The sequence below is a fragment of the Felis catus genome, chromosome E3 (assembly GCF_018350175.1).
Source record: "Felis catus isolate Fca126 chromosome E3, F.catus_Fca126_mat1.0, whole genome shotgun sequence".
Taxonomy (NCBI): domain Eukaryota; kingdom Metazoa; phylum Chordata; class Mammalia; order Carnivora; family Felidae; genus Felis; species Felis catus.
The window spans coordinates 22,631,486-22,645,424 of NC_058383.1; the positions used below are offsets into that span (position 1 = coordinate 22,631,486).

General features: G+C 46.4%; 1 protein-coding gene across 2 annotated transcripts; it reads left to right on the forward strand.

Moving 5' to 3' along the window:
- The first annotated feature begins 3,158 nt into the window (after nt 1-3,158).
- Nucleotides 3,159-12,410, forward strand: NDUFAB1 (NADH:ubiquinone oxidoreductase subunit AB1). Of its 2 annotated transcripts, none has more exons than XM_011290620.4 (5): nt 3,159-3,365; nt 9,074-9,190; nt 10,335-10,422; nt 11,365-11,464; nt 11,598-12,271. In XM_011290620.4, exons 1-4 carry the CDS (start codon nt 3,198-3,200, stop codon nt 11,454-11,456), a joined length of 465 nt encoding a protein of 154 aa, XP_011288922.1. In that variant the 5' UTR covers nt 3,159-3,197; the 3' UTR covers nt 11,457-11,464; nt 11,598-12,271. The 2 variants fall into 2 exon arrangements, with proteins under 2 accessions (XP_011288922.1, XP_011288921.1); XM_011290619.4 differs by having other exon boundaries at nt 3,161-3,365; nt 12,252-12,410.
- Nucleotides 12,411-13,939: the final 1,529 nt, after the last annotated feature.

Consider the following 13,939-nt stretch of genomic DNA (forward strand, 5'->3'; position numbering starts at 1 on the left):
TTAACAGAAGGGGGGGCACTCAGGAAGAGCCCCCCCTGCTAAGCCCACAATTGGAACCCTCTCTTCCCACGACCTGTCTGTATTTCTGTTACATTTCGTCCTTTTGGTCAAAAATAATAAATCACCTCTTATTTAAATGATACACTTTAGGGGTGCCTGGGTGGTTCAGTCGGTTGGGCGTCCGACTTCAGCTCAGGTCATGATCTCGCGGTCTGCGAGTTCGAGCCCCGCGTCAGGCTCTGGGCTGATGGCTCGGAGCTTGGAGCCTGCTTCCGATTCTGTGTCTCCCTCTCTCTCTGCCCCTCCCCTGTTCATGCTCTGTCTCTCTCTGTCTCAAAAATAAATAAACATTAATAATAATAATAATAATATAAATAAATAAATAAATAAATAAATAATACACTTTAAGAGACCTACTTTTTCCTTCAGCAAACACCTAGAGAGAAAATGTCAGTCTCCATGGTTTGTAGGGTGAAAGGCTGAATATTAAGATTGGGATCAAATCCTCAGGAGCTGGGAAGATTTCAGAGAGGGCACTGGTGCTTTCCAGTAGCACCCCCATCAAAGGATGTATAAACATCAACTGTCAGCTTCCTCCATACATCACCCCCCAACCCACCAGTTGTCCCTCCTTCCTTCAAGCCCATTTACACTATTGTCTCATCCTCTCCTGTTCCCAGGGACCTGTACTGACTGCCACTTCTCTCTTTTGCCCTATGTCTTCAACTTCCTTTCTTCTTAAGCCCATAAACATGCCAAAGTTTCTCCTAGTCTAAAAACAAGGCCAGAGGCCTCCTCCACTGACCTCTTATATACCCCTAATATTACACTCCTTTCTTCCTAGTCAAGCTTTTTGAAAAAATAATCTACACTTTCAGCCTTTATTTATTTAAAAAAAGTTTTAATGTTTATTTTACTTTTGGGAGAGAGAGACAGAGACAGAGACAGAGTGTGAGCGGGGGAGGGGCAGAGAGAGAGGGAGACAAAGAAGCTGAAGCAGGCTCCAGACTCCGAGCAGTCAGCACAAAGCCCCATGCGGGGCTCGAACTCAACGAGCCGAACTGTGAGATCATGACCTGAGCCAAAGTCGGACGCCTAACCGACTGAGCCAGCCGGGTGCCCCTATTTTATTTATTTTGAGAGAGAGTGCACATGAGCAGTATGCACCCTCACGAACCGTGAGATCATGACTTGAACCCAAATCAAGAGTCGGATGCTTAACCAACTGAGCCACCCAAGTGCCCCCAAAACCCTACGTTTTCAGAATGGAGGTATTCCAGAGGTTTTCATCCCCACCTGCATCCAGCCCTAGTCTCTTCTCTGAGCTTCCCAGTCCTATGTCCAACTGACTATTACCAAATGATCTAGAAGCACTAGAATGAGCTATCTTCCCCCTTGTGTGTTCTGTTTCAACTGCTGACACCATTACCCACTAAGCCAAAAATCTGAGATTCCTTCCTCTCCTATCTAATCATGCATTCACTTAGCCCTGCTGCTTTCTTTTCCCTCCTAAATCTCTTTCCAGTTCAGGTCTTTCATGCCCATGGCCCCTGCCACAGGTCAGGCCCTTCTGGCCACCTTCACCCCCCCACCCCTGTCCTCCATAAATCCACAGATTCTGTTGCTAGAGTGGGACCTTATCACTCCCCTGGTCAACCCCTTCAATTGAACAGTAAAGTTCAGGTTTGCCAACATGCATCACAAGCTCCCTGGACACCTTTCTAGCTTCCTGACTCCATTCCCCACATAATCAATACTCTTGCCATAACGAGCTGTTTGTAGTTCATGCCAAACTGTCTTTTCTGCCTGGAATAGCCTTTGCCTCCGCCTTGATCTACTTCCCCTGCTAATTTGTCATCTTCCACGGAGCATTTCTGGAACTCCCCCGTGTTGTGCTAACTGCCCACCCTCTGAGCACTCTGAACATACGCTCTAAATTTAAGACACGGTATTTAATGTATTGCTTAATGTCACAGTCCCCCTCATTAGCCTGTGTACCTCTGAAGGGCAGGGGCCTCACAGCAATACTCTTCATGCCTACTACATCAAGTATGTGCTCAGTGTTTGTTCATTCATTACCGAACTGGAATTACTGCCTAGCTCTACTGTATATTAGAATTTAACAAAAGTGAAAAGAAACAAAGGGGCGCCCGGGTGGCTCAGTCAGTTGAGTGTCCCACTCTTGGTTTCGGCTCAGGTCATGATCTCACGGTTCGTGGGTTTGAGCCCTACGTGGGGCTCTGTGCTGACATTCAAGGAGCCTGTTTGAGATTCTCTCTTTCCCTGTCTCTGCCCCTCCCCCACTATCTGTCAAAATAAATAAAAATAAAAACTTAAAAGAAAACTAGACAGAAGACTGAAGGCATTATTGGACTGTTCATCCAGGCAATTTTCCGAGTTTGGAGTCATTTCAATTTACTGGCTAAGAAAGTATGAGATTAGCAGTTTAAATTTCTCCCACTTACTCCATTTTTGTGAACTATTAAGTTTTAAAAGTTGTATATTGTTTTCTTGTAGTTCCCACATTTATTAGCCAACATGTATTTAAATTGATTCTGATTTTTTCACATTTATATTGTTTATAATTATTTTGATTATATTAAATAATTTTGATTAATATTAAGTAATTTTGATACCTGTGGAGTAACTGCAGCATCAAACTTTTAAACGGGGCGCTGGGTGGCTCAGTCAGTTAAGCATCGGACTCTTGATTTCTGCTCCGGTGGTGATCTCACAGTTGGTGGGTTGGAGCCCCCCTGCCTGCAGCTCCGCGCTAACAGCCTGACAGCGGACAGCCTGCTCAGTTTTCTCTTTCCCTCTCTCTCTCTGCCCCGTCCCTACTTGCGCTCTCTCTCTCTCAAAATAAATAAAATAAACATTAAAAAAAGAAACCCTTTTAAACAAATGTATTTCACAACTTTCGGAGAATAAATAAAACTAAGTTCCTTTCCTGTGTCACATATTAGTGTTTAGGGAAAGACACTAAGCACGAGGTCCTAGTTCTGGCGCTAGCGGCTGGTCGCCTCTTGCCCTGGAGGGCTGGACCGCACTCCAGGAGGGCTCAGTGCCACCAGGAGCCGCCAGGGGACGCTACGGCCAGTGGCGACAGGCTGCGCCGCTCTGTGCGTCCCCTGCGCGGAGCAGAGAGGAAACTGGGCCGGCGGGCGCGGCGCAGTGCATCCTGGGTCAGCGTAGCCATGGCGGCTCGTGTCCTTTCCGCTTGTGTCCGCCGACTGCCTGCGGCCTTCGCGCCGCTGCCCCGGGTCCCCACGCTGGCCGCAGTCCGGCCGCTCAGCAACACCCTCTGCCCCGCGGGGGCCCGGACGAGGCCTGGGGTTCCGCATCCTGCCTCGGTGCTCGCGCAGGTGACTCGCGGTGACTTTGCTGCGGGCTTGGCAGGGGTCAGGGATCGGGGTGGGGGGGAGGGGTCAGACAGCGGGGCACGCCAGCCGCGGCGGGGGTGGCCAGGGGACATCTGGCTCAATGCCTGTCCCACTACCTCATGGTGCTTGGTTGACCCCTGCTGGGAGCTCGGGTGTTCTAGTGCTTAAGAGCCGGAGCACAGACCCTCCAAACACCCCTGGGTGTAAATGCTGGCTCCCACTTTTCGAAACTTTGAGCAAGTCCATTACCTTCCTAATATCAGTCTGAACGGCTGATAAAGTTGGGGTACTAGTCTCTATGGAGTTGCAACGAGATTTTGAGAGCATGTTGTAGGTAGAGCACCTAGTTGCGGTGCTTGGTAAGCTTTCAAAATACTGGTTTCTGTTAGTTGTAGTTATAATGACAAATACCGTGATAGCTTTCTAGGGAAAAACTAATGACAAGGTGCAAAAAGGAAGCCACACTGGCCTATAACCTTCTCCAGAGCATTTCTCGTTCGGGATTTCTCCCTGTAATGCCTTTTGCCTGTTCACTTGCTTCCTGAAGGAAAGATAGGAAAAAAAGCAGTATTTAGCCTTTCTGTCGGATGAAACCTTTGTGAGGCAGAAATTGTCTTTAGGGCAGTCATTTTCCACCCTCAACCCTTGCTGCACATTCAGATCACCTGAGCAGCTTAAAAGAAGGGGGAAGAAATCCCTTACCCCCTCCTCCCCACCACTGTGCATTTTGATTTACTTATCAGAGATGAGGCCCTGGCATGGATTTTCATTTATGCTCCCCAGGTGACTAAAGGGTTGGGCCAAGATCAAGAACTACTGCCCTAAGGTAGAATAGACTCTCAGGGTCAAGTTGAGAACCCCCCCAAACCAGTGGCCTCAATAGTGGTTTCAATATTTCAGTATTGACAACATATTAGAATATAACAATAAGGATGCCCAGGCCAAGTCAATCATTATTTCTAGAGTTGGGGCCTGGGTGTCTGTTTTTAAAAGTCACCAAGTGATTCTTTTCTGTGGCTAGGGTTGAGATGACCGTGTGATGGATTAATTCATAGGGCATTGGCCCCATTGCCTGAATCAAAAGGTTGAAACTGTCACCTTGAAGTTAAGAGGTAAAGGGCAGTATGTAGAGTTGTTGAGTGTTTTCTTCCTGAGAGGGATTTCCATTGTAGGTTAAAATGCAAAATGATTGCCCCTATTCATAGAGCACTGATTCTCAGACTTGATTGTTACAGATCACTTGGGCTAAAATACAGTGTCTGGGAAAGGGCCCAAGAGTCTTCATTTATAGTAGGCTCCCAGAAGATCCTGGTGCCACTGGTCCTTGGACCACAGCTTGAATGGAAGGGTGCTCAGAGATGTTCCACTACCTCTGCTTGGTTCATGTATACAGCAGAAAAACTATTTTATTTATATTTACAAAGTGATTTTGACCAAGTGCTCCCATTTAACCACCTTACATCCTTTGCTGATTGAAGTGAGAGTGAGTAAACACTTGTTCTTTCAAAGGAACAGGACAGCTATGGGCCAGACCTTATTCTAGCTGTTGAAGGTAGAGAGATACAAAGGAAAGACACCAGTTAATAACTCATTGGACATTCTGTGGCCTCGTGTTAAACTTGCCAGCTCATTCCCTGCTGGTGTTCTCTAGATTGTTCTACACTGTTTGTTGTGGTTCGCCCTTTTTCCCTGTCTCTCTGCTCCTACCCTGTTGGGACACTTTCTAATCCTTAAATGTTGGTAAGTTCCAGAGATCGCTTACCACACTCTCTTCCTGGTCTGTCTCTTCACTCTCTTGGTTTGTTACTGCCTGTCTCCCAGTTACCCCAAACTTCCACCTCCAGCCCTCGCTCATTTCATCTGGACTATTGCTTATTCCACCCATTCTTTTCCATTAGATTTTTTTCTCCTCAAATCTATCCACTATGCTGACTCCAGGGGAACTAGTTATTCATTTATATTCTGACTCATCCCTGCCCCCTAAAAGGAGCTATGAAGCAGGTCTCCTGGATGTAAAAATATGACAGTATAAAATCGAAGGTAAGAAAAACAAGGGTGGTGGCCTAAAATGGAACTTGGATGTCTTATTCTTGACCCAGGCAGGCCCCAAATCTGAACTGTGTCAAAGGCAAAGCACAAAGAAGACTTCTAAGTGTTCTATGGGGCACGGTACCCAGATGAAGGCAGAATGCTTGTGCAGGGAAAGCCCAGCTGTTTTGTCTTACTCAGGTCTCTGCAGCCCTGGGCCCTGCCTCTTCAGCCTCAGAGCCTGTCTGCGAACCACCTTACCCTTCAGTCTCCTTACCAAACACACCGGCTACACTTTCAGGCCTCAGTTCTTTTTCTTGGCCTGACCTTCCCTTCTTGAATAACCCTGTCCTTTCAGGGCTGACTCCAGGTTTGGTATCTGTTTCTTCCTTGCCTGTCAAGGACTGAATGACGACTTTGTTCCTGAAGCAGCCTACAAATACATCTGTCATGGCTCTTGCTACATTTTTATTACAACTGAAATAATCTCTGTGGATTGGTCTTTCCCATTACGCCATAAAAGCTCCTCTGAGGGTAGCGGTCATATTTTATTTATCTTTGTAGTTCCAGCCTACAGCACAGTGCTAGGCACAGGAGGTACAGCTCACGGGCTGCTGAGACATAGCCATGTGTGAGAACAGGGTGCGTGTACAGCACAGAAGAGGGACCTACCTAGTGCCTCCGGTGAGCAGGGTCTCAAAGGCGGCAGTTTCTCACGCACTCAGGCCAGGGTGTGACAGCACATGCAAAGACCAGGAGGAGCCTGGCACTCTTATGGTTGACCCTCGGGTGCCAGTGGAATGGAGGGGAGACCTGAGTTGAGGTAGATGTAGGCATGTAGTGAAGGGCGCTAAGGAATGTGGGTGTTCTGTGTAGGTTGCAGGGAGTAAATGTGAAACAAGGTTTGTTGAATAAGGGAGATCTTTCCTCCCAGTCAGCCAGGCTGGGTGACCCAGTAAACATGATGGTGAGACACTGGGAAGGGTGGACGTTGGTCTCTGGCCAGAGCACCAGGGGGCAAATAAGGAATAGAGGTCTGCGAGCAGGTGTTCTGGGGACACGTAAGGATTTCCAAACCGACGTCAAAATGTCTGCGACCCGGGTGGAGCTGTTTGGGGAGGGGGGGCAGTTGATAGAGATGGCCTTTGAAGCTGTCTCCTTAGCTTTAAACTGAGGTTCCTCAGTTTCCCTTAGTCAGAGATGCGCCCGAGTAGAGATGGATGGATGTTGAGGGAAATGAACCAGGTAATTTGTCTCTACTGGTCTAGCGGGTAGTTACTCTTTGCCTGCATACAATGCCTTCTCTGATGGCTGTAGGAGGTGACTTACGTCACATAGAATTGTTTAGTGTAGATCTTGGGGAAAACAACACCAAAAACGTTGATTGTTGGGGACACTGCAGGGGTGTCCGTTCCCATTCTGTGTGCCTCTCTCTCTCTCTCTCTTTTTTTAAATAGCTGAGTCCAGCAGGAAGGAGGCAATAAGACCCTCCCGAGAGGCCAAGCTGGGAGACCTGGGGCTGGATTCCTAACTTTTCTTTGTCTCAGTTTCCTGTCGTAAACTGGGACTATTGTCAGAATGAAGGAGATGATGGTTGTAAAGTGCCTAGCGCAGTGCCATAGTCCAGCCTAGGGTAAGAAGTCCATAAAGAGACCAGAAGGTGGGGGGGCATGAGAGGGAACGAGTGGGATCAAGTACTTAGGGGCCACATTACCACCAGAGCCTCAGATTGGCAGGTCATTACCCTGATCCTCCTAGGCAGGCCTCCAGAGCACTCACTGTGGATGAGCCGGGCTGTTCTGAGCCCTGCACGCTCTCTCGGTGATGCCTCAAGCAGTGCTGTGAGCTTTGTACTGCTGCTTGTCCTCATTCTACAGATAGGGAAACTGAGACATAGAAGGATTAAGTAACTTGCCCAGGGCCACACAGCTAGTAAGAAAGAGCTAGTGCCAGGGTACAAACATAGGCGTCTTATTCCAGAGTCTGAGCCGTCCCCCACTGCACCTGCCTGCCCTATACCGAGCCCACGGTAGCCCCCCATTTTGGACTGGCATGTGCTCTCCGGGTGGCGACCCTTTTATTTTCATCACTATCATGTGGTGCCCACCTGACCCAAGTGCGTGCACCTGCCAGTGCTGCTGGGGACGGTGCTGACACCTAGTGGGCCACTTGGGTAGTTGTGTGCAGATGTGCCTTCACTGGCTTCCTCCCTCGTGGGCTCTGCAGCACAGCCTCCCGTTTTCCCTTCCTCCTCAGCAGGAATTCCCCCTCATACCTCTTCCTGATGTGCACAGACAAGGCCTCTGCCAGATCCTTCCCCCTCAGAGTTCTTTCCTGTCATCACCACTATTAACTCCTTTCTCCTCTCTTTGGTCCCTTCTGCTGCTTCATTTTACTTGTGGCTTGTGGAGACTTCTAGTGATTGTGGTTAAGTAGGCCCAGAGATGGTCCCAGAGCGGCAGTCTCCTTAACTCACACTGCAGTTGGAAAGGAAAGGACACTACACATTTGGCCAAAGATAATAAGTGCTCTTAAACTCTGAAAGGACTCAGAAATACCTTAGAATAGCCATAAAGCTCTTCATCTAATCTCTTTATAGCTTGCTGATTAAACCTGATTTCAGTATGTGATTTTTTTTTGTTGTTTGCAAGATAAATATTTCTTATATAGAGGTATATACAGGTTTGGTTCATTCAGCAGCATTTTTAATTATGATTTTCATAGACCTCTGTCAGTCTCAGAGACCTGAGCCCCAACACACAAACCCACTTTCTATGGGAAATTGCCCTAAGAACTCAAAACTGCAGGTTTAAAATCAACTTTAAAAGGTAAACACACCAGTTCAGATTAGGGACTTCATTGTGAGCAGAAGTATCAGACAGCTGTTTTGTTTCTCTTGTTCTGCATTGTCCCTTCCACAGCGTTAAGCCCGCTGAGCTGTGAGTTGGACTTCTTTTCAGATTTGGTGAAAGAATCCATCCAAGACTCTAATACCTAGCTAAATATCAAGTAGGCTAGTACCAGAGACATTTGAGATACCAGTCCCATCACGGTAAAACCCAGAAAGCCTCATGGTTTTGCTGGTGGCGGTAAGGCAAGCCTACCCTGAAGGGAAACAAATTGGACCATAAGGACTGTCGGGCTCCCTCATCTCCTTCGGGCTGGTAGTTGGCTCATTTGCCCTGGCCAAGGTCAGTGTAATCACTGCTGGGGCCATTTTAGACCTGCGGTGTGGCCCTCAGGGTGAGCTGCCTCTCCATTTACCGTGACAGCTCTTTCCAGGTGGGTTACTTTGACTCAGGCATGCCTGTTAACGGTGGCAGTGCCTCAGAGTGGCAGGAGTGCTGCAGAAGGGGCCACAGGAAGACTTCGACTTATCTGCAGACCCTATCTGGTTTTAGTGGCAGAAAGTCTGCCTGGGCCAGACGGGGCAGTCCTGGCTCTGAGGGGGAAGGAGGCCCATTTTTATGCTGCTAAACCGCTAGGGCTTCTGAAACAACCCAGCGTTGTGACCCCGGGTGGCCTAATGGCCAGAGTAGAATCAGAGGATGTGGGTTCTCTGAAGTGCCAGAAGCCCTGTGGAAGGCATCTGGGGGCTAGTGCATTGACCTAGAGGCATGTTCGGTTCAACACCGCTTTGTTCCTGCCTTTCCTTGCTTTAGGTTCCAGTAACGCAGTTGTGCCGCCAGTATAGTGATGCGCCCCCTTTGACGTTAGAGGGAATCAAGGACCGTGTTCTTTATGTCTTGAAACTCTATGACAAGATCGACCCTGAAAAGGTAACTGACGTGGCTTAATGTTTTTCTTTAAATTAGCATTTAATCAATGGTACAGAATTCAGAGGGTTCAAAGGGATATTCAGCAAAAAGTCTCCCTGACTCCTAGCCACATGGTTCCCTTTCTGGGACGCAGCCAGTGGAACCAGGTTCTTGTGTATCTTTCCAGAGATACTCAGTACATACACAAGGAAGTATACACGTTTGTACATGTATGTATACTTTATGTACTATGTGATCCTTATCGCCTACCCTTTTTAAAACGCAAGTGGTAGAATACTGTAAACACTGTTCTGCGTGTTGCTTTTTAATTTATCCACTAGTATTTTTCTCACAGTGGTACATAAATTCCCTCTTTAATAACTGAATGTACTGTATAGGTAGGATAGAGGGGTTTTTATTATTGAGATCTGATTGGCAATAACATTATGTTAGTTTCAGGTATACAACATCATGATATTTATATAACATTTTGAATTGATCACAGTTAAGTCTGGTTAATATCTATAACCACACATAGTTACAGAAACTTTTTTCTTATGATGACATTTTTTAAAAATTTTTATACATTTATTTTTGATAGAGAGAGAGACAGAGCATAAGTAGGAGAGGGGCAGAGAGAGAGGGAGACACAGAATCTGAAGCAGACTCCAGGCTCTGAGCTGTCAGCACAGAGCCCGACACAGGGCTCAAACTCACAAACCGTGAGATCATGACCTGAGCTGAAGTCAGGTAGCTTAACTGACTGAGCCACTCGGGCGCCCCTCTTATAATGATAGCTTTTAAGATCTGCTCTCCTAGCAACTTCCAGATATGCAATGCAGTGTTATTATAATCACCGTGTTGTACATTACATCTCCAGGATAGTTTTTCAGAGCAAAAATCAAAGATCTTAGTGAAATACATAAAGTGAAATCCATTGCTAAGCCTTGTATATATTGTTAACCATTTCAAAACAAGGTTGAATAAGTTAAGATATAATGCTGTCACAGGTTAAACATAAACTGCTGGTTATCACTATTTAAAATATGGCCTCTTTAAGAAACCTCTTCTACCTAATGATTAATTGACATTGTACCTCCCTGTTACTTTGAGAAACAAATGTCATCACGGACTGAATTTTGCATTTGGCATTCCTTTCTTGCAGCTCTCGGTAAATTCCCACTTTATGAAAGACCTGGGCTTAGACAGTTTGGACCAAGTGGAGATTATCATGGCCATGGAGGACGAATTTGGTAAAAGGCTAAGTCTGGGGTCTGCACAGTGTAATTAGGTGTATGAAATGCTGGGAGTCAGAATCGGGATTTGAATCAAATATAGAAATAGAAACAGCACCCCCACCACATACACGCCTGCTTACTTAGCATCAGGTGAGCATCAGGTGAAGTCAACGCTAGGGACGGTGCCTGCAATTAGAACCCACTTGGTACAGGGCCAGTAGGGTGCCCGGTGTGGTGCCAAGGGCTGAGTGACCAGGAAAGGCCTGGGGGAGGATGGACTTAGATGCTTGAGGTGGGGGCTCCACCTCAAGCAGAACCTCACCTATGGAGACACTGAACACACCTCAGCACCTCTCGTAGCTAGGCCAAAGTGACCGTGCCCAGAGAAGTAACTGGGTGTGCCCAGAACACACACACGTAGAGGCCTGGTTTCCTGCGGAGCCTCCCATGCACACTCCCAGGTTACGTGGCTTTCTCAGACAGTTGTGCACCGGAGACCTCTTTAAGGCTCCACAGCAGTTTTTGGGTAAGTTGCCTGAATGAAAGCCAAGGGGCTTCTGTGCCATCCTACAGAACAGAACTTAGTTATAATTCCTCAGAGATTATGCTCACTAGTGCGATTGCATCAGTTAGGGGTAGGATGGGAACATGGTAATGGAAATGTTCTAGAATTAGATAATGGTGATGGTTGTACAACCTTGTGAATATACTAAAAAACCACTGAATTTTACACTTTAGGTGGTGGGTTTTCTATCATATGAATTGTATCTTTAAAAAAAAAAACAGCTGTTATACACATTATGTAACTATTGTCTAGAACATAACTGGCCCATAACTTAAATGGGATTCGGGGTTGCTGGAGAATTTTGATGTACTTGTGGGTGGTAAGGAAGCATTAGATGCTTTTAATTTTAAATGATTTTTTCTACACTCATGCATTATACATTTTCTTTGCAGGGTTTGAAATCCCTGATACAGATGCTGAGAAGTTAATGTGTCCACAAGAAATTGTAGATTACATTGCAGATAAGAAGGATGTTTATGAATAAAATATCAGGTAAATAATTTGACTTACAGAATGTTGTTCTCCCATAGAATTAATCTCTCTGTAGTTCTTCAGTAAAGTAAGACTTGGGAAAAATGGAAAAATTGGAAACGCTTGACAGATTTTCACTGGTTATGAAATGCAGGTCCCTTCTGGTTATCTGCCACTCAAAGGGGGCCGGCCTTAGTGATCATCTTTATCTTTGAGACGGGCCGTGAACAATTCATTCTTGGACAGGACTTCCTTGATTGTCAGCCCTCCTCATAAAAGCAGTCTTGTACAAAACACTGAGCAAGGTAACCCAGAAGCGGAGCCCTCTACTGCCCTCAGTTACCCACCCGAAGCCAGCCCAGCCTGATGTCCCAGAAGTTGTGAGATGGCGTGAAGCTTAATCAGGCAGGAGAGGCCTCCTGGGTAAGAGGATGGACTCTGGAGTCAGACACTGGACTTGATTCTCAGCTCTGTCCGGGTCTGTAAGTCTGGTGACCTTGGGCAGGCTGTCTGGCCTCTAAACCTGCTTCCTCATATGTAAAATGGGGATAATGACAGGACCTACCTGGGAATTTTGTGGTGGAGAAAGTTGGTAGTGTATGCAGATCACTTACAACCATGCTTGATGGTAAAGAAGCCTGTCAGTAGACATTAGCTGTTGTTATTTAGACTCTAATCAAGTGATTGACTTTTTAAATTAAACATTGTATCAAGTTCTATAACTTTAGTTACCCTGGATTGAGCACCTCCAAGTCCCTAAAAGTCAGTGCACCAAAGAGAAACACTGAATTTACTTTGTTTTTGCCAGACCCCTTTTTTTCACTGAGAGAAGAATCAGAAGATGCTGGCAAGTGTCTGGAAGTGAGAACGCGTTTTGGCATTATTGCTGCCTTTGACAGAGTAATTCTGTTTAGACTTGTATTTAAATTGTCTGTTTTGCCCTTTGAAAATAAATCTATAAAACCAATATTTTTCTCAGTCTTCAGTTTTTCAGTGTCTGTGAAGTACTTGTGTATATTGAATTTGCTTAATATTTTTAAAGGTTTGGCTAGTCCTTGGGATTCATGCGTTAAAAAAAAAAACTTTTCCAGCAGTGTACTTGAAATAAGTTTCTCTCCCATTACTTATAATGTAAGAAATGAGTGTTAGTGATAAAAGGATTTTTTGCCTTAGAAAAAAATTTGGGGGGCTCCATTAGTTTGATTATCAGATGTATCAGCTGACACCAGCATGTGCGACGAATTTTTTTCTCCCTGTCCTGTGGATCTCTTTCCAAATGGATAGAATTTAATACTTTGGGAGGACAGAAAGTTCTCTTTGCTACTGGAAGGTCAGATTGACATGTAAGTCTGTAAGTCACACATCAGAAAGTACCAGCGCTTCTCTTTTTATTCTTACGGGCACTGTGTGAGGTCCTCGCGGTTGAGGCAGGCAGCCGCCTCGCTCTTGAGGAGGTTCCGTGTGAGGCCTGCCAAAATACTCCACTTTTACCAAAACGTCTTGTTCGTAGGCAGGGGAAGCGAGGGCTTGTGGCAAATAGGAGGTTGTCCCAGAAGCGCAGGGGCTGAGTGACCCTCAGCTGGGAGAGGATCTTATGGCCGAGAGAGGAGGTGGCTTGAGTCCCTTCTGGGCCTGGGTTCCTTCCTGGGGGCACCCGGTGCCACCAGTGCCTTCTGTGCTGCCGCTCTCATACATTTGGCAGACGGCAGACCTACCTGCTTTTCCAGTAACAGGAGGCTGGTGTTCATCGTTACGTTGCGCCGTATACGTATGTTTTAATACTACGAGTTCTTGGGAAAATGCTGGATTGGAGCACAAAGAGCATCCTCTCTTAACAGCAGCATTTAATCAGGGAATGGCCTGCGTGCTTACTGGGCACTGGAGAGCCAACAGGGAAGAAAATAGGCTGCAGGCAGCTGCTTTGACTGGGATGAACCACAGTTTAACATCCGGGGTAAACCGTTCTCCTGGTTATTTCAACCCCTTGGCAGCTGCACATTCCGCCAAAAAACCCATCAGTGGTTGTTCCTGCCTGAGGTCACAAAGTCTGTGCACGTCAGTGCTGGCAGCGAATGCTCTGCTACCGTCTTAACCACACACTGCCAGTGCAATGCCCATTCACGTCCTTGGGAAGCTTCCAAAGAGCCAGAATAAGGGAAAAAACTCACTGAGTCACACACAGATAATTCCTTGGTAATGCTATTTTAGGATCTGGGTGTTAACAGCAAAGATATTTCTGCTCTAAGAACTTGTTGGAAAATTCTTTGACAGACTTGTGTGCCACCACAGGCAGATCAAATGTAGTATTCCAAAGTGTGTGAATTAAAACAGAATCAATGCGATTGCGTGCATTTGGTTTTAATGGCCTCCTACAAATGTCTTTGAGGATCTGTGCATCTGCTGCGGGCAGTTCGCTTGATGAGAGGGTGGTGTAAAGCCGGTCTTGACATGCTTCCTGTCCCATCTCCAGTTCTGCCACGTTGCTCTTCACTCTTC